Source organism: Dermacentor silvarum, chromosome 11 (assembly GCF_013339745.2).
Source record: "Dermacentor silvarum isolate Dsil-2018 chromosome 11, BIME_Dsil_1.4, whole genome shotgun sequence".
Classification (NCBI taxonomy): Eukaryota; Metazoa; Arthropoda; class Arachnida; order Ixodida; family Ixodidae; genus Dermacentor; species Dermacentor silvarum.
Window position 1 is genome coordinate 111,300,892 of NC_051164.1, and position 27,990 is coordinate 111,328,881.

The following is a 27,990-nucleotide window of genomic DNA, read 5'->3' on the forward strand; positions in this document are numbered from 1 at the left end:
AATGGTTAGACGGTGTTCAACGACCGTTCGTGCTCATTCAGTCTCTGATTGAGAGAGAGAAAGGCAGTTAAACATCTAGATAGGTTAGACTAGCGACAGGCCTGACATGCTATTCCTGTTGAGATGGTGAGGGATGAAAGACAGGGAGTGAGATCAAAACAAAGCGCACACACGCAAGCACATACACGCGCGCAAAATGCACCGAGGCAACGGCCTGTCTGCCCCACATAAATGCAATTGCAACTATAACCATTAAACTACTCCGATGCAGAATTATGAGCCATATGCACCTATCCTGCGTACGAAATAGCAGTAGCATAGCAGACGAGACAGAGCACGAGTTGTATCCCGGCCCACCATCTTTGTTTTGTGGTACCACTCGCTGTCACTTGTAAATATTGTATATAAACCCTTTTTGACATCTCCCCGTAATATCTTTGGTGGAGGTGGGAGGTATCGATCTCCGTACCTCTCGCGGGGTATACTATTCGTATACTATAGTAATGAATACTATTAGTATTCATTGCATAACGCCTGTCAAACCTCGATCCTTTTTCCTTGAAATGTATTTCCTTTAAATTTCCTTCCCACTCAGGTGTAACCATGGTAATGCTTTATTATATCACCCTTTCCACTGGTCCTGCAACCTCCTCCTCAACTATCTCAGCTTATGGTATCCTAACGGTGGTGGTGGTGATGATGATGTAAGCACCACCATTAAATGGAGCAATTGCACATGCCATCAAGCCCGTTCTTTAAAAACGTTGTGCGCCCTTCCTTCTTTTAAATATCTTTATACGCTATTCACAGAAAGTTCGCTTCATTGTGTTATCCCTTCCTTTGCGCCACCAATCGTCCAGCCGTCTTTGAGGCGGAACTTCGTCCGGGGCATCAATGTGACGCAGACGAGCCGAAACAAGACTTCCGCCTGCACAAATGATTGCACGCTCCCGAGATCAAAGTGTCCGAATAAGACGCTGAATGCGTCAATGAAGCATTCGTAAGTTAGCAATTTGCGTCGTCTAGTGTGACTTCTATGTCCATGTCGGTCTGCCACGGTTACAACAGATTAATCTAACCAGCAAGTCTATATAGCCACCGTCATCGAAACATTCAGAGTGCAAACCTAATCGCCACGAAGCGCACTCACCGAGAGTGACACGTTTGTACCTTGTTTCCTTCACCTGAACTTACGGAATAGCGATTTTCAAACCAGGTTGCGACGTTGCTGTGGCTCTAGCCAAATCGCTCCTCCGATTTTTGGTTGTGCCTGTGCATTCCCGTTACTGTGGTATTTAACCATCTTACGACAAGCTGCAAAGGCAGACCAGAGCAAGAATACAACAAACATTCCTTCAGGGTACCGCCGAAAACAAGATGACAATTGCTACTGAAATAACCCACGCATACCGGAGTCGGCGACAATAAAAGGCGCGGCGAATTAAGAACTTAGACACCTACGGAAGCGCAGCGGACAGAGTGGCTTGCGGTGTTAAGACGGCATGGATGCTTTCGCCTTCTCAGAGAAGAAAAACAAGGCTGTAAAAATCCACGAACGTATACTTACTTTTGCGAGCCAGCTACGGGTATCCTGGGTTTTCGATGTTCGAGCACGCAAGTCCTTGAGGAAAATCGGCGACACTGCGTGCTGTCGACCCCCCCCCCCCCCCCCCTCCAATCCGGGCCGTGCGTCGCACGAAACAAGAAATGCGCTCGGACTTCGTATATCGACATACGCCGATGATACGAGATAAGAGCCACCAATAAACTGACGACGCGATCGCAACGCGATAAGCCTGTGATCTGCTAAAAGCGGCGAGACGGTCACGTGTAGCTGTCCGTGGAAGCACCGAGAGAAGGGGCTGCAAGTATGAGTTACCTAAAGTTTGCCTAGCTCGGTCAAAGAACTGCGCTCTCATTTCATGATTAAAACTGTATTTAGGGTTACTTTCTCACACCATCATGACGTAAGCACGCAATGAGCTGTCCGGATCCGACCGTAGTATTTTTAATGTTTAGCGCTTAAAGTATAGTTACCTAAATGTGACACTTGAAAAAAGGCGGCGGATAGACTTGTCCAAGCTTGCAAGCGGAACGCTTCTGTCTCCAAATTTGGCAAGCCGCCATTTTCTTTCTAAGTCCTCATATATGCGCGAGTGCCTCTTCTTTCACAACGCATCAGCTCCCGTTGCTTGTACGCGTAACGAACAGGGAGTATACAGGATGTCCCAACTATGATGCACCAAGATTTCATTATCATCATCACCAAGATTAAAAAATATGCAAATGCCACGTAGCTGGACAGAATGGCCGCGCGACTGGCAACTCGAGGCACTTTGCGTGTATTCGCGGGCTTCTTTCACACTGGAAAAAACACTTTTATGTAGCACGTATTGAGCAACAGAAAGCTGTATCGGGAGTTTTTCATGTTGCTCTACAATTTTATCATCGACAGTTTGATAATTAGGACAGTACTTCTCGAGTTAGCTAATTAATTACAATTACCTCATTAAATCTCAGTAACGAAAAAGTTACAGGCGGCTACTCCAATGTACTGGAAACAATACGCGCTAGGTTTGCTTCGCGTAACGCCGTTCCTCTTATTTTTTAATCGTGCTGCGTGATAGCTGGGACACCCTGTATACGCGCTATTCGTCATATTCCCAGTTTCACTGTGGGCAGTACCGCTTCAGTGTGTACGACAAGATGCCTTGGAAGAACCGATTCGGTGGACTGCGTCATTGATGGTCGGTGGCACATTGTTTCATTCGGGATTACTTTTGTAGCGTGAGCTACACTGGCCGATGTTGAGCAGTTTCGCATGGCTCCTGGAGAGCCGTGCTGCGCATGCGCGAGGAGCAGTGACGTCACACGACACACAGCTGGCGCGCCGGGCCTTTGCCCGGCGTTTGCGCTGGCGTTTGATCGTTTGCGCTGGGCGTTTGCCAGTGTGGTATAGCTGTGGAGAAGGAGAGCGAAATTGCTGCTCAGCGGCGCAGAAGAGCGGAGAAGCTTAACTCATCAGATCCCGAAGTAGTTGCCTGGCAATTAGCGGTTGAGCGTAGGAAGAACGTACAGAACAAGGCTAAACATGCTGCGGAGACACCGGAGCAAAGGGGGGAACGTCTAGCAAAGCGGCGTCGCCAGGAGGCTGAGCGACGTGCCCGACCATCTCAGCAGCAGCAAGCAACAAGACGCCGTCGATGACGTCAAGGCTCGCCGATTGACTGACTATACGGTGAAACTTAGCGAAAGCGCCAGTGCGACTCGGACCTTCGAGAAGGACTTCGTAAACAATCCGTTTGGATATGTGCGCGACGTGTGTGAAAGATTGTGGCACATGAAAGACTTGACGCCGGTAAGTAGTGCCATGCGTGAAACGTTGAGTTTAGCGGCGCCGCCTGAGTGGGGTGAAACCGTGGCGCGAGTTTGTACAACGTGCAAGAACTTTCTCGTTAAGCAGAAGATTCCACTCTGTAGCGTTACCAATGGATATCGTTACCCGCCCATGCCACCAGTTCTACCTGTTCTGACGATGTGGCCGAACGTTTACTTTCGCCACTGATTCCCTTCGTTCAGATCCGTATTGCTGCCAGTGAATTGCCAAACGTAGCGGTGCCCAAGGGTGAAGCTTGTGCCGTTCAGTTTGACGAAAGTGGTGTGGTCATTGAAGCCGTGTACGTGTCGCCGAACAATTCAGTTAAAGACACTCTAGACGTAGTTGCTACGTCTATACCTAGTCGTGCGGCAAGTGAACTGTGTGTTGTGACTGGTGACTTCAATCGTGCTCCAGACTCTCTTGGTGTTCCTTTGAAGGACACGTTTAACCTGGACTTAGCCAGCGTTCCAACTGTACAGACGACCCAATGGGGAACCACCATTGATCTTGTGCATCACAGACAGACAATCAATTCAAAATACTGCGTTGGGGCCACAGAGATGGCAGCGTGTTATTACACTGACCACCGAGCCGTCTTTGTGGCAATAGAGAAGCAACCAGGCGTTGAGCAAAAAAATAAATAACTATACATGTGTCACATAGTGCGCATACCGTGTGTGTGTCATTGAAGCAGCAGTAAGCATGATAATCAAGCTAATCCTAGACAACCAGGAAAGCTAAGAATAACCGGCTGAACCTTCGCTTACGCTACGTATATCCTGGCATAGCCGAGCTAAGCCATTGCTAATGTTTTTCCTCAATCACTTGCCAAATTTAATGGTAAATATTACTCGCTATATTGGCGGGAGTTAATTGAATCTGAGCTATAAAATCAACCACCGTAAAACATAGTGTGCACGAAGGTCCTTTATAGCGTTAGCGTATCGCCACTCAAATATTTGCTTTGTGGCACACTAGGCATCGTGCGGAAAGGGTTAGCGTTGCGTCGCACAAAACAACAGAAATATAGGTTGTTCAAAACTTGTAGCACACGTGTGCTGAACTTTTGTCACCTAAATCTCGCACATGTGTCGCCTTCACTTTGTAGACACACCGTGCACAGCACCTATGCAGTCGGTCACGTAGCTTTGGTCATCCCAGCCGCGCTATGTGTGTGCAAATTCAGGCCGCAAAAAATGTCATAGAGAACTATTTATTTTCTTGTCAAGAAAGAAGCAGTTTGCACACATTCATGCTTTTTCAAACAACACGTGACATCAGTTTATAAGACTAGACATTGGGATTTGGCACATCGTACTTCAGAGGCGCGGTGTTACGCCTGCAATATAGGAGGCTATGTAAGAAACTATTTTCTGAGAGGTCACAAGCAACTTAGACATCTTTCATCCTGATAAATGTTTAGATGTCGATATACGCGGATCAGTTTTGTCCACAATATGAGTCGTAATGAGATGGTCAACAAGAGTACAATATTGAGCGCCCGTGCAATCCGATACTGGCGGGTACAGCTTTTGAAATCGTGAGACAATATAATCGGGAACTAATGCCGACATTTCAAACAAGTGCTTGAAACTTCTTTTTTTTTTTTACATAACTAGTGCTTGCGTAACGAACAAAACGTAGTCTCTGAAGTGTTCAACAGGCACATCAACACAACGGGCCATTATGCAGATCTTGGTACTCATGCACCGCAAGCCACAAGTAGATCACCATACAGGTCGTTTCAACGATGATCATTGAGCATAAACTGCGCGTCGCAAATGTTGCACGCAACGAGCGTACAAAGGACGAAATGAACGACATCGGTTGTCGTAAGACCATGTCTCATCCGTATTAAATGTTCGCAGGCCAGTACACTAGCAAATCGGGGATATAACCGTTCACCGGCCTCAATCTACAACACTTTCACTGTAACACATGGTTGGCGCTGCATATGCGATGGTCACTGAGCACGAACGCCATCTTTCTCAATGATGCATGTTACAGGAAAACAAATAGTAAAATCGGCGTGGTCCGAGCAATTATTACTGAAGACGGTACCGACTTACTGAAGACGGTGCCAATTATGTCTGCTGTTAAATGTTCATCTGATCTATATATATTGGGACCTTCTCAGAAAGTGAAAGTTACGCTCGATTAAGCACCAAAATGTACATTTAGGCACACTCCCCATCTTTTGTTTGTCCTTTGTCCACGACAGATCCATTTTTCTTGGTTTCTAGAATGTCTTGAAAATAGCATGACTCAGCAAAAGTACCTTTAGAATATAAAAAAAAAAGATTAGAAATGTAGCGCTTGCTTTAACCAAAAAGGGCAACTTACAGGCTGATTTTCACCAGTTTTATGGATACACAGGAATCCCTAAAATTTAGGTATTAATGACGCTGTCATTAGAATGAAGTCGGAATCTCGCAAATGTGAAGAAGCCAAATTCTGTATTGTTACTGAGCAAAAAGGAGCAGGACAGATCATGTAATGTGCGACGGATAGCCGGTGGTTCATTAAACTAACATAACGCATGCCAAACGGATGAGTCAAATCATCAAAAATTAGACTGGGAGGTGACATTCGGAAATTTACGGGTCTTGCGTAGAACAAGGTTAATTTGAGGTCTCCAGGACAGGTCTTTGTTCAGCAGTGTACGCGATTAGGATGATGATGATGGTGACATGTAACAAGGTTTTCTAGGATAAATTTTTCAAGGCCACCGACTCTCAAGCAAATCTTCAACTCTTGGAAGGCCATCCCATCACCAATTCTTTTTTCTTTCTTATTTTACAAAAATGTACATACAGAGCAAACACCGGTGACATGCTATAATGGCGCAAGGCATGAGAAACCGGGAGCATTGCCAATGCGTTTGGAACATTTTCATACAATTTCCTTTCACTGCGCCCTCACCCGCTCGTTAAGCAAAACAGCGCGCACTGAAAATGGCGTCACTGTCGTCGGCCCAAGGTAAGCACTGGCGACCTGAACGCGGGCGCCGCTGCTGAAACCACGAGCGCTGGGGCCTGCGAACGTTTGAGACAGATGGTACCTGGCGAGACCGCCGCGTTTACCAGTGCGCGCAGGATAAATTCCTGACACAAAGACGGTAAGTTACTTCCGCGCGAAAACAGTTCGAACAGTTCTTGTCGGGCTGCTGCTTGTATTCGTAACATCGGTGGCCACTTCGCCCGTTCAAGTTTAGAGCATCGATGAGCCACATAGGCATAAACATACACCACCCAAAGCCTGAATACGCAACTAAGCTTGCGAGGCAGTACAAGAAGTCCAACAACATTCTTAGGTTACGTGGCCGCACAGTTATAAGCTCTGCAACATAGAAAACTTCATTTCTTTGAGTTTGTTGCCCTTTAACTCCGTCTTCAATGGGCAGTATTTTTTTTTTCTTTTTTGAACTAAGAAAAGTGTAAACTTTGATTTCATCTGCTGAAAGTTCTTCGTTGCTCATACCGCACCTGTAGCATCTTCCGCACGAAATAGTTTGCTGGCAATTAGTGGATTATATCTATATACCCTTTTCAACTTCATATTCGGATTTAGACAAGAAAGAGCGAAACGTCTGCATCTTAGTGTCTTGTATGCCAGGGGGGCAGCGAATGAATTCGGTTAAGCTATGGGATAAATTATGCTACGCAGCCACTGTAGTCTCTGTAGGCGCAGGCGGTATGCCTAAGTACAGACAGACAATTGTGCATGGCAAACACTGCATAGGGATGCTGAGTTCTACTGCAGTACGATCACTGCCTACTACAACCAGTACATGCCAAGCACAGAGAAAGCCTTGTTGATGGGTACGCAAATACCAAACTATTTGTTTCCTTCAAGGGCTAAAAGCATTCAATTGTACGGTTACGCACTAGCAGCACATTCACTTGGCTTATAAACTTCGGCTTACAAGTCAAAGAAGGCACTCTTTGCCAAGGTCTCTCAATATATCTTACTTTACCTAGTGATAGTGTCACCTACCGCAAAAGTGGGTGATGGAAAAGACGGTAGGCGTAAAGCACTTCAAGAAAACAAGCAATCACCCAAAAACCAGCAATCAAGTAAATACATACATGGAGCTATAGACGCAAGAGTTGGAGACGCTTCGTTCGAGAGAACAAGGCCATTTTGTTTACTCAACACTTTCATTCAGTTTCTGCGGCGTAAACCAATCAACGATAAAGCCCGTATTAAGATACCACGAAGAAATAGATAAAATATCAGGCTAATTTGCACCTTGCCTCGCGCACAGCAAATTTGGACAGGCAAAGCAGCAATCAAAGCTGACAACATTCCAGAGTAAACTATAGCTTCAATGTTGAAACATTTATATACGACAGATGAAAACGACAATGACAACTCGAGCACTTGACGATGCATTTCTGAACAAAACTAACATATATGTACAAAAAATTCAGCTGCGCGAGATCTGTGGACCTCGAACTAGCAGTCCAGAATCTCCTGGCCAACAGCCAAGAAATAAGCTACTGCAACGCATCTGTCAGCAAGATGCCGAAAGATAAAATCCTTGTTATACGCTAAACACGGCAGCACGGCACTCCTACATGTAATAATGGCCCACACACAATTGCCCACCGATTGTCAGTCGCATATCCTCGGGCAGACGAAAACAATTCGAGTTCAAATGCATTGCAAGACACTTCAGCGGCCACTCAAAACTTTCAAATGTTCTCGGCAGCATTTCCTAGAAGCTTCGTTTCCATTCATCAGGGCTACTGTGAGTAAAAGAAGCGCAGGCCAGTTCAACCCAAAGATAACAGCTCTGTGCCGGCTTGGCTCAGCGAACGAAGCCATAAAGTAGACCATATATATATATATATATATATATATATATATATATATATATATATATAGCCGCCGACCGTGTGGATTTCCGGCAGCATATATACATGCACAGAGCTTATAATTAATGAACGTGTACAGCCTCCGTCAAAGTTTACCCAAACACCCCTTAAACATCACCCTGTTCTTGCGGATCCTGATGATTTCCGAGGCCTTCATTGTTTGATCTTTAGAGCCAGCGATTGTCATACTTGGGCCGCTAAAGATATGACAAGATTGTTTCGGGTTACGTCTGAGGGTGGCTTTAGCACAAAGGTGCTCGGTAGAATAAAAATAGGCGTGACTTGCAAGTCTGCGAACATGTGCAACCACAATTTCAGCACAACACAGCACGGGAGAAACATTGCTATGTCGCTTCGGTAGCGGAACACCAAAAGAGCATCGTAACACACGTCGTGTCCGCAGCAGATGGATAGCAGACTGCCGTTTATGCAGAAGCGTCTCACTCACGTGGTGCTCCTGGTGCAGCCCTCCGTTCTCCCACATTCCATAAACGACACCTTTCATCCTTCGTGCAAGCTGTGTACTCGCACTTATCTAAAGAGTGGCTCAGCCTGGCGCCCTCCATCCGGGAAGAGTACCAGCGCTCCTTTGAGAATAGCACTAAAAGCTAATCCGACGCCGGACTAAACCCCCTTACTCGATTTCTTTACTCACTTCTCTCTCTCCATTCCAAGGAAAATGGTCACACGGCAGCAGGCATATTTCACTCAAACATATGGAAGGTGTCTTACGTGGCAACTTAAAGATAAAGCACAGGTCATGCGTTTTAAGCTCATTCTTGTTATAGTGACCCATGCAGAAGCCCTCTGGACACTAAACACCCTTGCACACCTGCAAGCGCAGGTGTACTTTGCGTCGTCTTCCTTGCTCCTTGCCTCATATACTTAACCGCCAAAAGCTTCACAGCGCCGGAAGACCGAGACTAAGAGTAGAATAGACTACACATAGCGCAGAGTCTTTCCTTCTACTCTTCGCCCTTCTGTTTAGACGCTTGGAACTTCCTCAAGCCGCTTTCTTAACCATAACCTAGCCCGGGTATTCTCGTTAACAAACAGCAGGTTAACTTCTCCCGCTTATCCCTTCGCGCCTCGCTGTCATCGACTCAGAGTTAGGTTCCAACTTAGATTCCGACACCTATTCGACGCCGACTTCATCGGCCGCCCCAATGGGCGGCAGCCGCGCCAACGGTCGCTCCCGCGGTGGTGGCGGCGGCGGGCTGCGCCATTGTCATGTGGGCCACTCGAGCAGCTCGGCGGCCGCCAGTCTGTCCGCCGTACGCGGCTGCCGGCGCAGGTTATCGAGGTCGAGAGACTCCAGCTGGAGCGGCCGGCGCTGAAGAGCGCCCTCCCCGTTGTCGTTGCCCACCATGCCCCAGGCGTACTGTTTGCCGACGCCCGTCGTAGGCAGTGAGCGGGAGGCGCGAATCTCGGCGGCAGCACCCCGGTGAAGCTTCGCGGCCAGCTGACCAGCGCGCACCAGGCCGCCAAGCGCCGCTGCGGCCCGGACGCCGTTGCTCGGCGCCTCTGGCATGCCGTCTGTTAGAACCAGAGGCGTTAGAACCAGATGGACGCACTTCGATGTGGTCTCTACTACGGATAAGTAAGCAAAAAATCTAAGATACAACTTCAAAGAGCAGGGAGAGCGTTCAGATAAATAAATATACGTATCAACCACGGCATCTAAACCTTACTAAAGCACAACGGTGGAATGGCACACCTCAATCGTGTCAGATACGTTTATAGCCACCAGACGTCATAAACAAAGGCGCATGGCTCGAATGGATTATTCCGTCGTTCACTCGTGTCACCACAAACATATATATCTTGTTTCTTTTTTCTCTTACAGACTCATTTACACCGACAGCCGAGAAATCTTCCAGGAGTCCCTACCGCTTAGCAATAATAATCACGGAAACAGGCGCCAGGTCTACCTGGCGCTCACAAGTGCTAAAGCCAACTGAGGCTTCTCGTGTAGCAGTTAGCTAAGTGTCACACTAACACGCACCAGCATTATCAAAGGCGAACACGGCCATCATTCTGAAAACAAATTTGTCCGTAAACACTATCTTTACATTATACAGGTTACACCTTGGGCTTTGGTGGCGGTCCACACAGAGGTAGTGGTATTATACAACATGACGGTATGTCCTTAAGTTCTTCTCCGTGACGTTTGTTTCTGTCAGCTTTGTGGTATGTTCAGAGCTTGATATTTTGTGTGCGACTTTGTAACCGAATTTAAGCAGGCGGATAAGTAGAGACCTACGATTACAAACCTTACAGCAGTTAACAAGTGAGGAAGAGTCTATCCGCTTATGAAGGGAAACAATTTGGAAAGAAAGAGAAGAAGGTCATTTAGTTCACCTACGAATAGCAGGACTAATCTTCCAGTTTCTCTCTCCGCTTTTTCTGTCTTTCACAATAATCACATCAATTTCTCACCTGTTGCAAGTGGCTTGCCGCGAAACCGGTATAATTTTGTGGCTTCTGAGAACCGCGTTTAGCCTACCTGGGCCGAAACATTGCGTAACGTAGCATAATACGCACTGAGCAATTCTTCCTGTCGATGTGGCTTCTTCAAGATGCTGTTCACGAAGTCACTTCCAAAGCTCGGCCTCTGCAAAAAAATTAGCGCGAAATCAACGTTGCCAATGGCTGCAGAGCAGTGAATAGGTTCACTTTAGCTTATTTAGAAGCGCGATCGGAGATGATGACAGCTGGCATGGCCGCTCGACGCAAGCACTCTAGCACCCGTGACACTGTTCTACTCTGTGCGCGAGGACGTGAGCCAGCAAAACGTAGAACGAGCTACTCACTGAAAACTAGATATGTCTTGCAGAAATACAATCGCCCGCAGAAGTTAAGCACTAAATGTCGAAAAACATGAAGACAGAGAAAAGTGTGTCGAGCAGTGCGACTCACTCGATAGCATGGCGGAATTCTGCACACAATGCTTCCATTATGCGCCATGACAGAACAGATGATTCATAAAAAGCAATGCGCTTTAAATGCGCATTTTACATTCTGCACTCGCCATCAGTAACACTGACTCCACTTTCCGCCTCACTCCCAGTTTTTCAATGGCTAGCCACGACAAACCAACTCAGCCTCGGCGCTGGACCCTTATTTAATTACTGTGTAAAATAACGTTATTATTTTACAGTTCTCCTTCTTGTTACTTACTTTGAGGACAAAAAGAAAAGAAAGACTCCAAGGATACGTGCTATTAAAATATTTCAACTTCATGCCGCTAAAGTGCGGGAGGTTGTCTGTTTTCAAAGACATCCTTTGAGAACCTCAGACAGCGAAGTGTGTCCTTTCTGCCCCTTATTGTTCTGTTCCCTTAGCAGTGGAGATACGCTTCACGGGGCACTCACATTCCTCTGGGAGCTGGCATCAAACGTGCTGGAGGCAAGGCTCGGCGCGTCACCGGTGTTCTGGGTCACCCTGGCTCCTGGCTGGATTCCTTCGCAGAACAACAAAGACGACATTTCCTGGCATTGGGTGTCGTATCTTCGAAGTCGTACTTATCGCAGCATTGCAAATACAACAGCAACGCCGAGGGCACCGACAAAAAAAGATTGTAAGGGTTGCCCGAGGCTTGTGTGCTTTCTTTTACAATCACAAAGCCGAATTAAATAAATATTAGTGTAAGCTTCAGATCAAACTGCTAGTTTAGTAAATAAAAAATCGCTAATAATAACTCAGCAAGAACGCATGGTCACATGAGATTCACTGCTCTACAGGCTCGCAAAATTTTCCTACAACCGTGTCATATACGGTTAGTTTCAATACTCATTGAAGCTCCGAGCGCAATCAACATTAGTTCCTTCTGCAAGTCATTTCGAACACTCATTAAAAGCTTATCCCTGTAAGTCGGGTGAGCATTACGTGTGATTTACAAAACACCTTCTACAAGATAAGGCCCGAGTCCTTCATATTTTGAAGGACTCTGATAAATTCAGGAAGGAAGCATTTAAATATACAGTATTTTCTGACTTAGAGCGATTATTTATTACAGAAAAAGAAATAGCAGTAAATTTACGCTATTCACGGATGTAATGAAATTGAGCAGCTAGCTGTTTATCTTGGCCGGTCGGTACTCAAGAAGTCCATAGAATTACCAAGAATCAACAACATGGGGAGGCGAAGATAGCTTTTCGTCTCGCCTCAATTGACACGCGTCTGACATGCGCTGCACATGTACCGGCTGCGGGCGGCAGTTTGGTCTGCTGCACGGTGAGCTCGGGCAGCCTCCAGCGCTGTGCGTCCTGGTCCCAGACGCTCTGCGCCTTGACGGCCTCCAGGTCGGCGTAGTTGGAGTCTCGGCGGATGCACGGCTGCACCTTGTCCAGTATTTGCGAGAGGAGCCGCAGCTGCTGGTCCTGCCGCCGGATGGTCTCCAGGTAGTCGGTGCGCTCAGTCTCGAACTCCCGCTGAAGGTCGCACACCTCCTGCTCTAGCGTCTGGATCTGCAAGATGACACGCGCCACCGAATCATCACCGATCTAATGAGCGATTGACTGACTAATTAACGGAGAGTGAAAGGGTGGGGGAGGGCTTGAGACGGCAAGTCAGTGAGCTACGAGTATAACGTGCTAAATCAAAACGGGCTTACGGGAGACGTCGTACAAGGGGAACAGCAAGGACATGAAGGGATCAACGACGATAGCAAAATGGGTGCAAGATGTCGTGAAGATGAGCAACGGAGACGGTTTGTGCTCTTTTAATCACTTCATTTAGTTATTTGTCATGCTTTTATGTATATAGATGTATGCTGGCGTTCTATCTTCCGAAAATAAATCTTTTTACATGTCCCTCCTCGGCATGTGCATGATTCTGTGAGCTAACCACGTCCGTCCTTGTTTCAACTCATTCAAATACTCACATTTAGAAATCAGTGCGGCAAAGATGACACAGTTGCGTGTCTTCACCCGGACATCACCGAAAGGGCTCAAGTCGCGACACCGCCATCATAGTTCAACGATATAATGTGCTTCACAAGTTGATATTCTATACTTTCTATCATCTTCCTCTTCTTCCCTCTATAACTACAATTCATTTCTGCTTCTAACGAGCCCGCCCTCCCAATACACGGTGCTGCCCGTGTTTACACGGACGCATCAAAGCGCGCCCACCTTTCGCTTCGCCTTTCGGATCATCGAGGACTTGACCTTGAGCTCCGCGTTGATGTCGTCGTAATCTGGCAGCATGGTGCGCTCTTCATCGTCAACCTTGGCCAAGGCCTCTGTGAGAAAAGAATGTCAATGCAGACACGTCCTAATATCACCCTTCGCTTACGCTATTTCTCCTCAACCAATAGCTTTAACATTCAAATTCTTGCTTCGCAAGTGCCCGAAGCACCGAGGTGAATTCTGGCTAGCTATTCGCCGAAGCAACGAGACGCCGCCAACGCACCTGCCAATGCGCGGATCCTCTTCTCTGCGATGCCTTTCCGCTTGGCGCGCCTCGCCTTCAGCTCGGCGTCGTGCTTCTTCTCGCCGCCCAGCATCCTCCCTTGCAACTCCTGCAGCCTGCGCGAAAATCGGCAAGCGAGCCACTCGACACGCGTCTCGGAGACGCTTGCCTTATCATTCCGCGCTGGTGCAGCGACCACACTTTCCTTTATTTTCTTCAACACGCACGGAAAAAACTTCGGAAGCATGGCAAAGGGAAACACAGATGTCTATGGGCTCCAGACCTTCGACCCGCCTTTGGCACGACTGATGTCCCTTCTGCCCTCGCCCAGCTGCCTCTCGCAGATCTACTGCACCTCTTGCGGAGTTGTCCCGCACTGTGCTCATCAAGGCGCTACTACCTGCTAAAAGCGGGACTACGTCCAAGCCGCCCACCTGACTACCATCCGTGGATCTATGGTCTTAAACTTGATCAAACAACAAATTATACATGTACATATAACATGCATGCAAGGCAAACTTTTTCATTCCTTTCTTTTAAAAAAATGGAGAGGTGGTGTCCAGACCAACCTAACAAAGCCAGGCAATAATATAGAAGCATAAAATGCGCAAATGACGACAACAAATATCACAATGTCTTCATTGCAGAAGCAATTTCGCAGTGCTGCCGTTAATGCACCTAGTATCCCGAGAAACCTCACTGCATGTCAACGCTCTCATTGAGGAACACTGTGCATAGCGGGTACTATTCACATCCAACCTAGCAGATTCTTCCGTCCTACAAGATTTTGCTATGAGCATGTGTATTATTTGCGTTGGATGAACAAGACGTCATTGCACAATTTGGGCGACATCTTGGGAACATCTCTACTATCAGAATTTCAGTGCCTCGTCGTAGGCTTTGCTCAGCTGATGAATGTTTTCTATTTCTATTACCATTTCCGTAATCACAATATTTAAGCAGCTGTCCCTATATTAAAGTTTTTGTATAATTTTTCGGTGTTCTACTTTTTCGGTTAGAAAAAAAACAAGATTACGAAATGAAAATTCGAGATAAGCATGGAAAAAGACATCAAAATTCAAAACACACAGAAACCCATCAGAGAGGTGTCTGCAACCAGGTAAAACTTCGAAGTTAGATCTGTAGGCTGAAAAAATTGCAGGCGAGGGCAACCGAACAAGAAACAGTTCAAATGCAGGGAGCAAGTACATGAAGGGAGTGAAAAAAGGCTAAATAACAAAAATAACGAAATCCGTGATGAGGAGAGGCACGACGCTACGCGGCTTGCATGGAAACATTGGTGCTACTATGCCAATTGACTACGTGGTTTATATGACACATCTTCTCTTCACCCTATATGCCCGCAACACAAAGCTGGGGACAGAAGCGTCGCACGCATACACTGTTTATTGCGTACGTGCGCGTGCTGTGCGTAGCTGTAGTACAAGGGGCTGTTCGAGTGAAATAGCGTTCGAGTACGTGCGCCGCTCGGCTGTTTGCAACAGCTTGGAAAGCCACAGTTAGCAAGTGCATGTACTTTGACTTGCTTGTGTGGCATATGAGGGGATACCTGCGGCAGCGCTCCTTCCATAGCTCTTTCCGTGATGAGATTACGCTTTATAAAACATAAGCAAAGATTTTTAGAATTCTTGAGGCTATTGCATCTGTTTTGATATACGCGACTGTTAAATTTCGGCATTAGTGGTCACTCGCGTGTACTTGACATTCTTTTGCATTGAAAGTCAGCGCTTTCGACTACTTGTTCCGCGTTGTCGTGCTGTGCGGAATTCACAGTCAGCGAGATGACAGTGTGAACGCATGATCAGTTGTTCGTGGCTACTAGCTGTGCATGAGCGGAACGATCCCGCAATGTCAGTGGTTACTACAGTACTGAGCTTGATACATCGAACTCCAATCGTTCAATCATTATTACTAACAGTCGTACGAGAAAACCACTTTCTTTATCGGCGTCGGTCACTCGCCTTGGCAGCCGTGCATGGTGCCTGTATTCACGATGCTAAACGCTTAAGCACTTTGTGGTTCATCAAATATTGGGCTGTATGCAATGTGCACGAAGATCTAGTAGCTGGCACACTGCATAGAGTGCAGCAGCCTGCATAAAATGCGCCGAGGTGTTACTGTTTCTGTTGCAGCACAGTTTAAAAAGTCCCAGGAATGCTGGGTACGTGCCTTTCTAGAGCCCTTGCTTGCATCTGGGCCAGGATCGCTGGATCCCTGCATGACAAGAAAACGAATAGTCATCATTACACTAGCGATGCATAACTGCGAGAAAATTACACTGGTGCAGTGGAGTCGCACTACACATGGCCTACCAAATGAATATGTTCGAGAGAGGACATTATAACGCTTCGTTGTAACAGACAGTTTGTCAATGAAAAGCATCTACTCAAACAGCTACTTGATAAAGGCAACAGCTCACAAAACGCCCCGCTATTAATACCAACTTCGAACAAACTCGAACGAAGAAACTTCTTTCGCGGCAAAACTTCACCACCCCCAGACACGAGCCTAGGCGCCCAGGCTGCCATTCTTGAGATGAGGGAGCGTCTTACTCTTGGTTTCCAAAGCAGGGCGACGCGTTGGGCGCGCGAATCTCGGGCTTCTCGGGAGTTCCGACTGGTTCGGCCCAGCGTTCCGTCTCCTGCTCGTCAACCTTCAGATGGTTGTTATTCACCTGCGCACAAGAAAAATGCTTCAGTGTATTAAATACACAGCATAACAAAGTAGGTACAGCCGGCCAAATCTTTAGCTGACTAGCACGAGCACCGACTTGTTGTGCGCCAGCACCTTAAAACAGAAACAACCTAACAGATGACTATACTATCTTCACGAGCTTTGTGAGCCTGAGTTAACCACGACCGTTTCGCAAGTTCGTTCCATCATGAAGCGCTGTAAAGCAAGAAAAAAAAAACGACATTTACATGAGCTGGCTAAAGATTTGGCCGGCTGTACTTGTCAAAATAGAAGAAATTTAACGTAGTATAACGTTCGTCGCGGTCAATCAAGTTTTACAACCTCTGAAATGTGGTCCGTGTCTCCGTGTATTACAATACAGCAAAAACATTTTAAGGTTCCATTAAATCGTTGCTCTGCAATGTGGCTCATCGACAAAGCAGCCCAGGAAAGGCTGCGAAACGAAGAAATACAATCGTTCACAACGAAGCGTAAACCTCGCGTTGTTTCCAACTCGCCTCGTTTGATGCGTCCTTTTCCCTCTGGTTCTGTTCAACCTGCTGCATCTGCATCTTGAACTGGCTGCGCATCTTCTCAACGTCCATCATCAGCTTGGCGCGGCTCTCTTGTTCCTCGCGGTACTTATTGCGCAGCTCGGTCATCTGGGCCTCGTAGTCCTGCATCGGCCGCCACGGAAACACCCATTTCGCACCTGTGTTCGCACCAGACGCCCTTTCCTGAATAACTCACGTTTTTAAGCTGGTTTACGACTTCGCTGTTGCTGTCCGGCAGTTCTGTACGGGTATGAAAGAAGAATACGGTTATAAGAGGTGCCTCGGCAATCAGGGTCATCGTATCCACTGATATTATGCCGCTGTCTCAGCCAAGAGTTAAGGCCAGGAGGTGCGGTTTGTGGTAGAATATTTGTCGATCGAAACGACTTCCAGCACAATGAACAGGACACTGAATTGATTTGAGCTGTTTAGTATCAACTTTCATACGGTATTATGATCGAAGGAGATTTATATGCTCTAAAACAGCTCGAAATCCGAGGTCCCCTATAGGTACCAGGGAATGGCATAGAGCAGGGCGCGAAGACGCCTAATCTCATTCGGGAGAGATTCCGGGCGCATATTTTTCTATAGGGCCGCAAAATGACAGCACCGGTACCTGTCAGCGTTTCATCTACCACTATGCTAACGTTCGTGCTGTCTTCCAGGAGAAAAATAACCGCAAGAAATTTCGACGAAGCTGACAGCAGAAGTTCGTATAGCCGCAGTGAAATATCGTAGTTTGAACCAATCGAGGCTGCAGATGAAACGCGAACGACAAAGGACTGGACAAGGGATTGGACTTGTTTATCATTCACGGTTTGCAGCATCTACGTCTGCCCATGTACTTCGACGTTCAAGCTTCTTTCGTTCCGCGCATTTCGTCCACATTCTCATAAATGTCAGATCTCTTAAGCTGATTCGTTAATGCAGCACCAGCTTCTCCTCTTACTCAGAGACGAGATAAGCGGCAGACGGACCTTACTGTATCCAACCTCTCGCCATGTCGTCTCAAAAGTTTTGCTGTACTTCATTACTCCTAGTATCCTAGGAACACATTTGAGCCCTTTTCCTTTTTCTCTTTAATCACATGGCCATGCTGACTTTTCTTTAGCATGGAAAATTGAAAACACTGAAAACAATGACATCAAAAAGAAAACGATGCTCTTAGGAAGCATCAGTAGTATGAGAACATGCAGTAACCTGAACATCTGATTGAAGGCAACAAGGAAGCCACCACGGCTTTCTGTTCGTATCTCAGGGAAGGCGAACCTAACAAAGATTTAGAGTGTATACGTATACCGGCTTGCTTTTTTGTTACCGTTGCTCAGTTCCTTATCGCTTTTTCTTCTTTCTTTTTGCCCACCTGGACCTGTCACTCCCCTCCACTTCAACATCCCATCACAACAGATTACACAATGCTCCTAATAATTAGCTTCCCTGCACAACTGCCATGGTGTGGGGCCAAGTGTCACGGCTCACCTTCGGGAGTAGTGGAAGAGGCGGCCTCGGCCGGTGTGGCGTCGGATGGCGTCGCCATGAACGATCCCCCGGAGAGCAGCTGCTTGAGTCGCTCCAGCTCCTGACGGTACTCGCGCAGCAGCGCGTCCTTGGGGTCCTCGTTGACGCACGGCCGGTTCTGGATGTTCTTGGCGCGGCTGGCGTAGCGCAGCGTGCTCAGCGTCTCGTCGTAGTTGACGTCGGCCGGCGAGATGCAGGCGAGCATAAGGGTGCGCGTGTTGCCGCCCAGGGAGTCCTGCAGCAGCCGCGTGAGCTTCGAGTCCCGGTACGGGATGTGCTTGCTGCGGCCGTCCACCAGCGCCGAGATGACGTTGCCCAGCGCCGACAGCGACAGATTGATCTTGGTCGCCTCGCGCAGGCGCTCCCCGCTCGCCCCTGGTATGGGCACAAGGGTCATTCGTGAGACGGAACTATCACCGAACATTAGGATATTGTATCTCATAACCCTTCCATTCCTCGTTTCCCCGCATGGGGCATCCAACCGAGAATGGAAATCTATTAAACCCTAAATGTATTTACATATGTGTCGGACTTCTCTATGCACACACGTCTCATCCCCGCTTTTCCATCGACAACTAATATACAGTGAGGCTTATAGCGCATGAAAAGACAAGGACGAACGAAGAGGTGACACACACAGGCACGTTAGCGCCTGTGTGTGTCACCTCTTCGTTCGTCCTTGTCTTTTCATGCGCTATAAGCCTCACGATGTCATACCAACAAGCCCAAATCACTGCATTAATATACAGCCCCTTAGTGAAACTGATGCGTAGAAGTCTCAAAGTCTGCATCCGCCTAGCTTGTCGTTTGCATTTCGGCATTCCTTGTGAACTCGGTAATGCATTATTAAAACATAGCACGAGGTTACACGTTGCATAGGACAAAAACAAACACAACTGTACGCACTACATTTATATTTGTATAGCATTTAATGAACGGTTTCAAGAAACTTTCGCTGCACATTGAATCCAACGTGTACGTTGGACCCGCATTTTTTGTTTTTGTTTTTTTGCTAGCTGCCTCTATCCGCGGCACTCCCTGCCGCAGTTTGCATAATGATGTGACAGGTTAAGATAGAAATATAATGCGACATGTTGGAGGTGTTTCATTTGCTTTGTTTTCTTATCGCTGCGGTGCGCAGTCTTATTATGTTTCGACGCGCAATTGGTCGCATTACCTGCCTGTATTAACACGCGTAGCGTGTTCTCGACCCTTTGGTGCTATCGTATGGTTGAGTGCGTCGTCAACTCGATGCTTCCAACTTTTTTTATTAACGTTCGCAGTGCTACCTGAGGGTCATCGCAAAATTTCTGCGTGATGGAAAAAATAGCGTCCCGTCGAGCGCCGCTTCCTGGTGTAATTTGTCTGCTGCTATTGTGCCTATCGCGATCGTCGCCGACGAGTTAGTGCATTGCTTTCGGTCGAAAAAGTCGGCCAATGAACATTGAATTCTTTACTCATTCCTAGTGGTCGTGTTTCTGCTTATTCACGGTAATTGCATTGTGACAATATACCGATGAGTCATAAATATGTTACGAAGCTGTATTAAGCTACATGTCTCAAATGTATTGTAAGCGAGTTTTCGAAAACGTCTTCGAAAAACGTAATGCGAAACCTTCAGACAGGGGACTAAAATGAAATAAATTATTTTCTCTCTCTCTCTCTCTCTGTCGAACATGAATTGTTGAGTGTTATGTGTATAAATTACACGTTGAAAGACCAACTGAAGCACAGCACCGGTGCCCGGGCGGATCAAATGCCGGCGGAACTTTGCGATGTTAGATCCCCCAAACAAAAGAACAATGCCTGTGAGACGTATGTGCACGTCACGTGCGAGCCACTGTCCTCTCATAATGGGATGCGCGCTCACCTGTCTTCGTCTGTCGCTCGCTGCCAGCCAGATCGACGAGGTTGAGCTTCCCTGTCCGTATGTTGTTGCGGGCGTTGAGCTCCATCTGCTCCAGATGGATGGTGAAGATGGAGTGGCTACGCGACGAGTCTGCGTTCATTAGCGTCGCTCCCACCGAGCGGTTGCCCCAGCCACGCTCCATCACCGACTCGCACGATGCCACGTCGTGCACCGGCACGAGAGACAGGCCTGCATGCCCAGCAGACACGAGACACCACGCTGAACGTGACTATGCACGTTTCGATCACCGTATCTCCGTATGGTGACGAAACTTCATAATTTACCGACTCTCCACAGAAAGTGCGTTCTGAAACGTCGAGCGAGGCAGCACTTCACGTACAAGGAATTGGTGATGCTGGCAGCGGATTCCGAGAGTTCAATTCAATTTTATTTTGACAAAACGCGTACAGTGAATTTCCATGAACTATTTGGACCCTAAGCCAAAGTCTTGTAATGGATCCAATACTGAATTGCAATAAGACACGCAGGTATAGGTTTCATACTCGTATTGAAAGCATGTTAACAATAGACAAAGCTACAAGTTTCATCTCGTATAAAGAAAAGAAAAAATATGTCCAATGCCCAGTTTGTTAAGAGCGAGTTATATTAAGTGAATATCACTCAGTAAGTTTCGCGTGTTCGATTATAAAGAATAACTCGCTTTATTCATTTTCATTATTTCCGGATTCGAATGTAGTGTCGACTAGATAAAAATATTGAACTTAACGCTGAATGTAAATGAAACCGTCTGCTAACAAAACAAAACAAAACAAAATAACCTAAAGTCGCTCCGGTACGGAGAGTAATGCAAAACGATAGCATTTTAGGAGGGGCACTACTAAGTTTGACGAGACGATCGATGTGTTGCTCTTTTCCCCTGCTGTTAATTAGTGTTCTTTCTTGTATCAGAAGGGCCTTGTGCAACCAATCATAACAAGTTTTCCAGCTTGTTTCATTACATAATACATCACCTATGACATGTCAGTGTCCATAATCAATTTATTTTTGTAACTATGACAACTGTCTCGATGTGACGTAGATATTGACACGTACATCGTGTGTCTTTTTTCGGTTACCATTTTTCACCTGCTCACAACCGGTAAACAGTTGACAACGTGACAATATTCACACTGCATGTCCAAATTTTTTCTGCAGATTTTGCGCCGTATTTTCCGGAAATATATCAATGTATATGGCTTATGAACACTAGGTCATAATTTGTGACTGAAAAGGCTACACTTCAAGAGACTGCAAGTATTGCAATAACGGCTCCGGAAATACGTTTGCGAGTTTCGCACAAGAAAGGTTTTTCAAAAGCTTGTCGATACTTTTAGCATTGCAGGGTTCGAGGTTTATGGAGACTGTGTGACTGGACATTATGTAAACACCTGTAAATTATACATTCAACCTTCGTGAGGTATCTATAGAAAGCTTATGGAGAAAGCATTAGCCAATATATAGTAGTGTACAGATGGTCTACCAGATTCGTGGCTACTCCCCCACAGTGGTTATCAGTCACAAGTTCAGAGCACAACAACATGGTCAAACAAACAGCGATGTAAAATCCACAGCTACAGTGTACCACACAAATAATGTAGAGAAAATGCAATGTACTCCAGCTTTACACACTCAACGAGGAACTGTCTGTACAAGTTATACACGAAACTATAGGTGGCTTGAGGCGAAGCTCGCCTTCGGTCTTCTGCCTTGTGTTGCCCACAAGGCAACAAACCTATTGCTGAAAAAGTTCTCCGCAAAACAATATATTTTACATCGAAGCTGTACATGGCTAGGTTCTGTCGGATCGCGTCCGCGGACAAAACGACGCGTAGAACAACAATTGTCGGCGTCGAAAACTCGCGTCTCGTTCACTTGGTATATACCAAAATTGGCATGGAAGGGTATGACTAACATGACTGATAGGTCATGGTATCAATAACATCACATGCTCGTCAGTTACATCATAATTAACTATACTAAAATCACGTGTGGCGCATACCCACATTCGATATGTGGGTATGAGCCAGGGACAAGAAAGAAAGAAAGAAGAAAGAAACAAACAAACAAACAAACAAAGAAAGAAAGAAAGAAAGAAAGAAAGAAAGAAAGAAAGAAAGAAAGAAAGAAAGAAGAAAGAAAGGAAGAAACAAACAAACAAACAAAGAAGGAAAGAACGAAATCGCGTGCGGCTCATGCAAGGGCCGCACATTTCAACTTCGCCGTGGTTTACCATCAGTACGAGGTGCATGGGCGGTGATTTTTTTTCGTTTTCATTTAATATCCACAAACGCAATGTATTTCGCACGTTTCGACATAAAAAAATCTACATCTCGTTAGAATATCTGAGGATGTGACGTCGCGGAGCCTTTACCGGGCACGTAGACGCCCTTGTCCGGATGTTCCTTGAGGTCCAGCCTTTTGCGCGTGTCCTCGGCCAGCAGGTCCCGCACGTCCTCGTTGTAGATCTCGAGGTAGGAGGCGTGCACCAGGTACTTGGACGAGTCGGCCGCCGCGATGGCCTCGAACACATGTTCGAAGGAGCGAGGGATGATGCCCTTCTGTTGAGGCACCCGCGGCGTGCCTTGCATCGAGAACGACTTGCCGCAGCCTGTTTGGCCGTACGCGAACACGGTGCCGTTGTAGCCCTCGCTCACGCTCTGCGACGCATTAAAAGGGACCATTCGTTTGTGCCTAGAATGCGGTGCAGTGACGCTCTCTACGTTGCGCTGGTCGAGTGCATAAGAAGTGAAAGAAACAAAGGCACACAGGAGAAGCACTATATATTTGATCCAACACAGAGAACCGTCTTGCGCTTCCTTTTACGATGTGCAAAGGTGTTACAATGTGAAAAAGAAAAAAAGTTCACCAGCCCTTCCCCTGTCGAAAAATGGGGTAAGCGAAGCTTGTCGTGTGTATCTGACCTTCGTCAGGGTAACGTAAGGTTCACGACATGTCACGGTAATAAAATGTAAGCGTTGATTAAATGTATACATCGAGGGAAGCAAACGTACAACGCAACGGAAGGAAAAGTTGCACGAAAGGGAAACAAAAGTAGAAGTAAAGGGAACAAAAAGTACCACGAAAGGAACGAAAAGTAGTAGGAAAGGGAAGGGAAAGTAGTAGGTCAAGTTCACACACGACAACCTTCGATTACCCCCATTTTCTCGACAGGGGAAGGTCTGGTGATTTTCTTTCTTTCTCTATCTCTCCCTCTCTTCTCCATTTCACTCTCTCACTCTCTCTTCTCTCTCTCTCTTTAAAGGGAAAATGAGACATTCCACCCAATCGTAGCAAATGACACAAAGGAAACCCATACGGGCGCCTCTCTCTCTTCCTTTCTCTCTTTCTGTTTTGCCCCTGGTAAGTGCCATTGAGCTTGGACCCTTTCTGCACTATCACCAGGATCGGCCCACTTTTCAGCGTGACACCACCACCACCGCCGCCGGAACTTCTGAGCCTATAAAGCTTCGCTTAAAAACACGCCTATATAAGAAAATTATAGGGCTCGTCATTAGCTGTGTGTATGACCAAGACAGTAATTTGTGATAGTGGTTAAGCTCTCTGCCTTTCACCTCTTGTTTTCCTCGTCCTCCTTAGTCTGTCATACTGGGAAACTGAGTAGCGCCACGTGTGTTGTCGTTCTTATGTCTGCAAATGGCCTTCATAGCTACTCAGTTTCACTGTGTATCGAACGCATGGCACTGCCAAAGTGTCCTGGAAATTCTATTTTGTCAAAGAATAGGACACCGCCGGATGGTCGACGGGTGCCCGGTGCCTGCATCGTATCATAGCAGGCAAAATGCACAAATTACAACGTCCCACGACATCCTCGCTCGGCCAGCTGCTGCATTTGCATCAGCAGTTGCGCCGGCAGTTGCTCCGCAGTGGCCATCGAGTGCCACTTACCGGAATATTGGTTATCTTTTGTTTGATACGTAAAGGTTAGACTGTGCTCTCGCTCTCTAGCCGAAACATGTTCGTGAGCATTTCGTAGGTGCAGTTAATGATCCCGTCGTACGTCTATTCGGGCGTTTCTCGGAATTACGTTGTTAGCGGACACGATGTTACGATAAGAACAGCTTATTCGCGTAAAGCGCGTAAACTAGACGTGCAACATACGAAAATATCAACGAGCTAAATAGAACAGTACCTCGTTAAATAAGTCACCTGTGTCTAAACTTGACTCGCTTACCATGGCTAAAGCAGTAACAGTCATGTTATCACTAGAATTGCAGGCGTAATGTTTATAGGGTGTCTTCACCATGGCTCGAAAGTCCCAGAGTGCCCGCCTAACTTCCTCGAAAGCTTTCTTCTACACGTAGTGGCCTGCACTAGTCGACCAAGATGTCGATGAATGGCAGAAGTGGGCTCCTCCTCACATTGTCTCTTGTTGCAGAGAAGCCAACTTTGTGTAGTATGTTGCGGGTGTTTGCAACGTGTGCGGGCGCCTTGAAAACGCGTCGATTTAGCATGTGCAGGCTAAGCCTGTATATTACGTATAAAAACGTTGCCCATTTTCACGTCGTAAAATATCTGGACTGTGCTTTTTTTTTTTTTTTTTGAGTAGCTCATCATGCAAACCTACCGGACATCCGACCGCATCTCTTACCAGAGATCTGTGTACCGATCACATGCTCGCACAAATGCGCATATTGAACCACATTCAAACGAGCGTCATCACAGCAATCCCGCACTTCAAGACCGCCAATGAATCATTATTACACTGACCTGACACCCACCATGTAGAGCCCCAGTAAACGGGGTTCAAAAGTACAATGAATGAATGAATGAATGAATGAATGAATGAATGAATGAATGAATGAATGAATGAATGAATGAATGAATGAATGAATGAATGAATCGTTCTCACTGTGCTTGCGAGATTGTGCATGGTGTATTGGTGAAAATGGCAGCGTGTATAAGAGAAAGTATCCATGCATATGCACGTTATCGATTCAATTACACTTTGACCTCACCACCTTTCCAATAATAAAATTTTCTCCCATATTGTCACGAAGTTAACAAGCGAGGCCTTGAGAAAATGATTTTCTTTTAATAATGGTTGACACTCGGAGAGAGCGCGTACCACTACGCACTTTGTCGTTCTCGTTCAAGTGGCCGGTCATGGAGGAAGGAAAAATATAGGAGGGAGCATACCGCAACGCGATTGTCGCCGACTGTGGTGGCCCAACACGTGATGAAAACGTCAGAGCACGGAGGATACGTCAGAGCGCGCGGTAGGTTTTAGTACTACCAGTTGATTTTCTTTTTTTCAATACCCATTCGAAACCATTCGAAACTATAGAAATAAACAAAAACAAAAACAAGGAAAAAAACAAAGCAAGAAAAAATATGTTTCCTTCCTTCATGTGAGCAGCTGCCCGCCGAGCTCGCACCGAATAAAAAACTACCGGTAACCAAACGTCTCGGTAAATCTCGATTCTCCGTGATCTTCACGCAAGAGGTCACGTGTTGGGCCACCACTGCTAGCTACACGAAGCGTTCGCTGGCCAAGGCTGGCTGCGTGACGTAATGCTCCCTCCTATACATTCCTTCCTCCGTGTGGCCGGCGGCTGCAGATGCCAGCCTGCCTCGCGACAGTATACACTCGCTCATTTTCCCTGTGCAAGTGTCCAACAGGACGCGGATCTAGCAGCGAAAAAAAATAATAAAGATTGCCAGTCTCGTACGTAGCCTAAACAAAACGAAAAAAAGGCGATTCTAACTGCTATTATCAACATAGATGGACAAAACAGTGTTTTTTTTTTTCTTTTATAGCAGGTCAACCTGCGAAATATTATTATTTTCAACTTTTTCACGGCGTTTCACGGCAGGCATTTGTCGGTCGTGCATATGTCTGGCTTTGAACGCTGTTGTATATGCATAAGCGAGCCATCGTGCAGAACACACGCGGGCCACTTGCCTCGACGATGGGGTAGACGATGTCGTCGTAGATCTGCTCGGTGGTCGAGTTGTGGTCGTAGGCCCCATCGAAGCAGAAAGTCTTGGCCGGGGCCGACCGGTCCGCTGGGTTCGTTAGCGTACACTGGCCGGCCACGCAGTCGATCCGGACCACGCTCTGCGTGACGTCACACGTTAGCTATAAGTGTCGCGGAGGCCAATCGTACATCCATGCACGGCGTGATGCACTCAAGTTTGAATTTGATTCGCGTGCACCAAGACCGATGCCGCGCTCTTTTCTACATGAATTAAATGAAATCTGTTCTGCAATGCTTCACGTGCACATGAATAAAAACTCAAAGCGTTGTTGCTCATCAATCTAGTGCGCCAAGCTTTTTGCGTGAACGCGGTCTTACAACGCAAAATAGTATGCCAAATGCGCTGTAGGGTTTCTCGCCGAGTTTCTTCTTGCGGTCCAGTTGTGGAAAAGAATTCGGAGCTGTAGGTCAAACGCCTGTTTCGGATAACAAGAGCAAAGCTACCTGTGTGAAATGAATGGGGGCGAGAAATGCAGCCGTGCAGCTAAGATTAAGGAAAAACGACCTACGATGGTAATCCTCTAGCTGCACAGACTGTTTCATAAAATGCGTCCAAAATTCTTTAATCACACAGAAACCGCGATGATTAGGTGATTTCATTAGGACTTTCTTATTACAGCGGCATACAATTTAACTTACCTAGACGTAGTAATTAGAAACGTAATTATGAAAATTAGAGCGAATCTTTAACCGAAAGAGTCAGACGGCTGATCTTAATGCAAAACCTAAAGCCCGTCATCGGAGTAGTTCATAATCAGTTTCAGACATGCAAAAAGCTGACGCTGCCAATTTCTGCAGTGTGATAAAAAAGTATAGTCAATTTCACAAGAAAATAAAGAGCTCGCAGTGAGAAATGGTGGACAATGATGAGCTGCCGGCGCTCGTTAGTGGGGTCGCGCGCAAAGAACACAGAGTAAAGCGAAATAAATTAAATAAGCTCAAGAATAAAGAATATAGAGAGAAAGAGGAAGAGACGGACAAGACACAGAACAGCACAGGTACTCAAGGTAGTAATCTCTGTTTTCCCTGTTCTGTCGGTGACTTTTTCTTCCTGCACTGTTTTTATTTATTTTATACAGGAACCAACTCGCCCAACAACGCCCCTTTCATGAACACAGTATTATTTGCAGAAGTGCAAATAGTTTCCGATTTCGTGTCTTATTATACTTACATAGACATGACCTTTATGACATTCAAGACAGCAGGTACAGTGCGAGAAAAACAAGACGGACAAAAGTAGACGCACACAGCGCTGACTTTCAACGATTTTTCTTTAAGTTACCATATTTTGTTGAAAGTCAGCGCTGGGTGCGTCTACTCCTAGCTTTCCTTCCGTAAACACAGCCGCAAAGATAAAACGGCATAATGGAGAATGGACTTAGCAGAGTTAGCGGAGTGCGGCAACTCACCTGACATTTCTGTTCCCGTTCCTTGGTATTCATCGGCCTGCAACGAACCACGACCTTCACGCTTTCTTGCGTCATGGCTGCCCTGAAAGCAGAACGACGGGTCAGAGCGTCGCAGGTATGATGGTGCTCGTTGGTTGCATGTAAAACTGAGAGCCCGACCCTAGCTCTGGACATACTTAAAGCTACAACAAATACAAAATATACGTTAAGCTAATTTAAGTTACACCTGGAAG

General features: G+C 46.5%; 1 protein-coding gene across 1 annotated transcript; it reads right to left on the bottom strand.

Moving 5' to 3' along the window:
• Positions 1-4,582: 4,582 nt before the first annotated feature.
• LOC119434105 (kinesin-like protein KIF17) lies at positions 4,583-27,990 on the bottom strand. Its single transcript, XM_049658411.1, has 15 exons — positions 27,758-27,990; positions 26,273-26,428; positions 22,721-23,006; positions 20,311-20,538; positions 18,402-18,815; positions 17,119-17,162; positions 16,860-17,045; positions 16,248-16,369; positions 15,861-15,909; positions 13,675-13,942; positions 13,395-13,504; positions 12,464-12,728; positions 11,634-11,722; positions 10,804-10,873; positions 4,583-9,795 (listed from the first exon to the last, which is right to left on the bottom strand). The coding sequence occupies exons 1-15, from the start codon at positions 27,929-27,931 to the stop codon at positions 9,488-9,490; spliced, it is 2,769 nt and encodes a 922-aa protein (XP_049514368.1). The 5' UTR covers positions 27,932-27,990; the 3' UTR covers positions 4,583-9,487.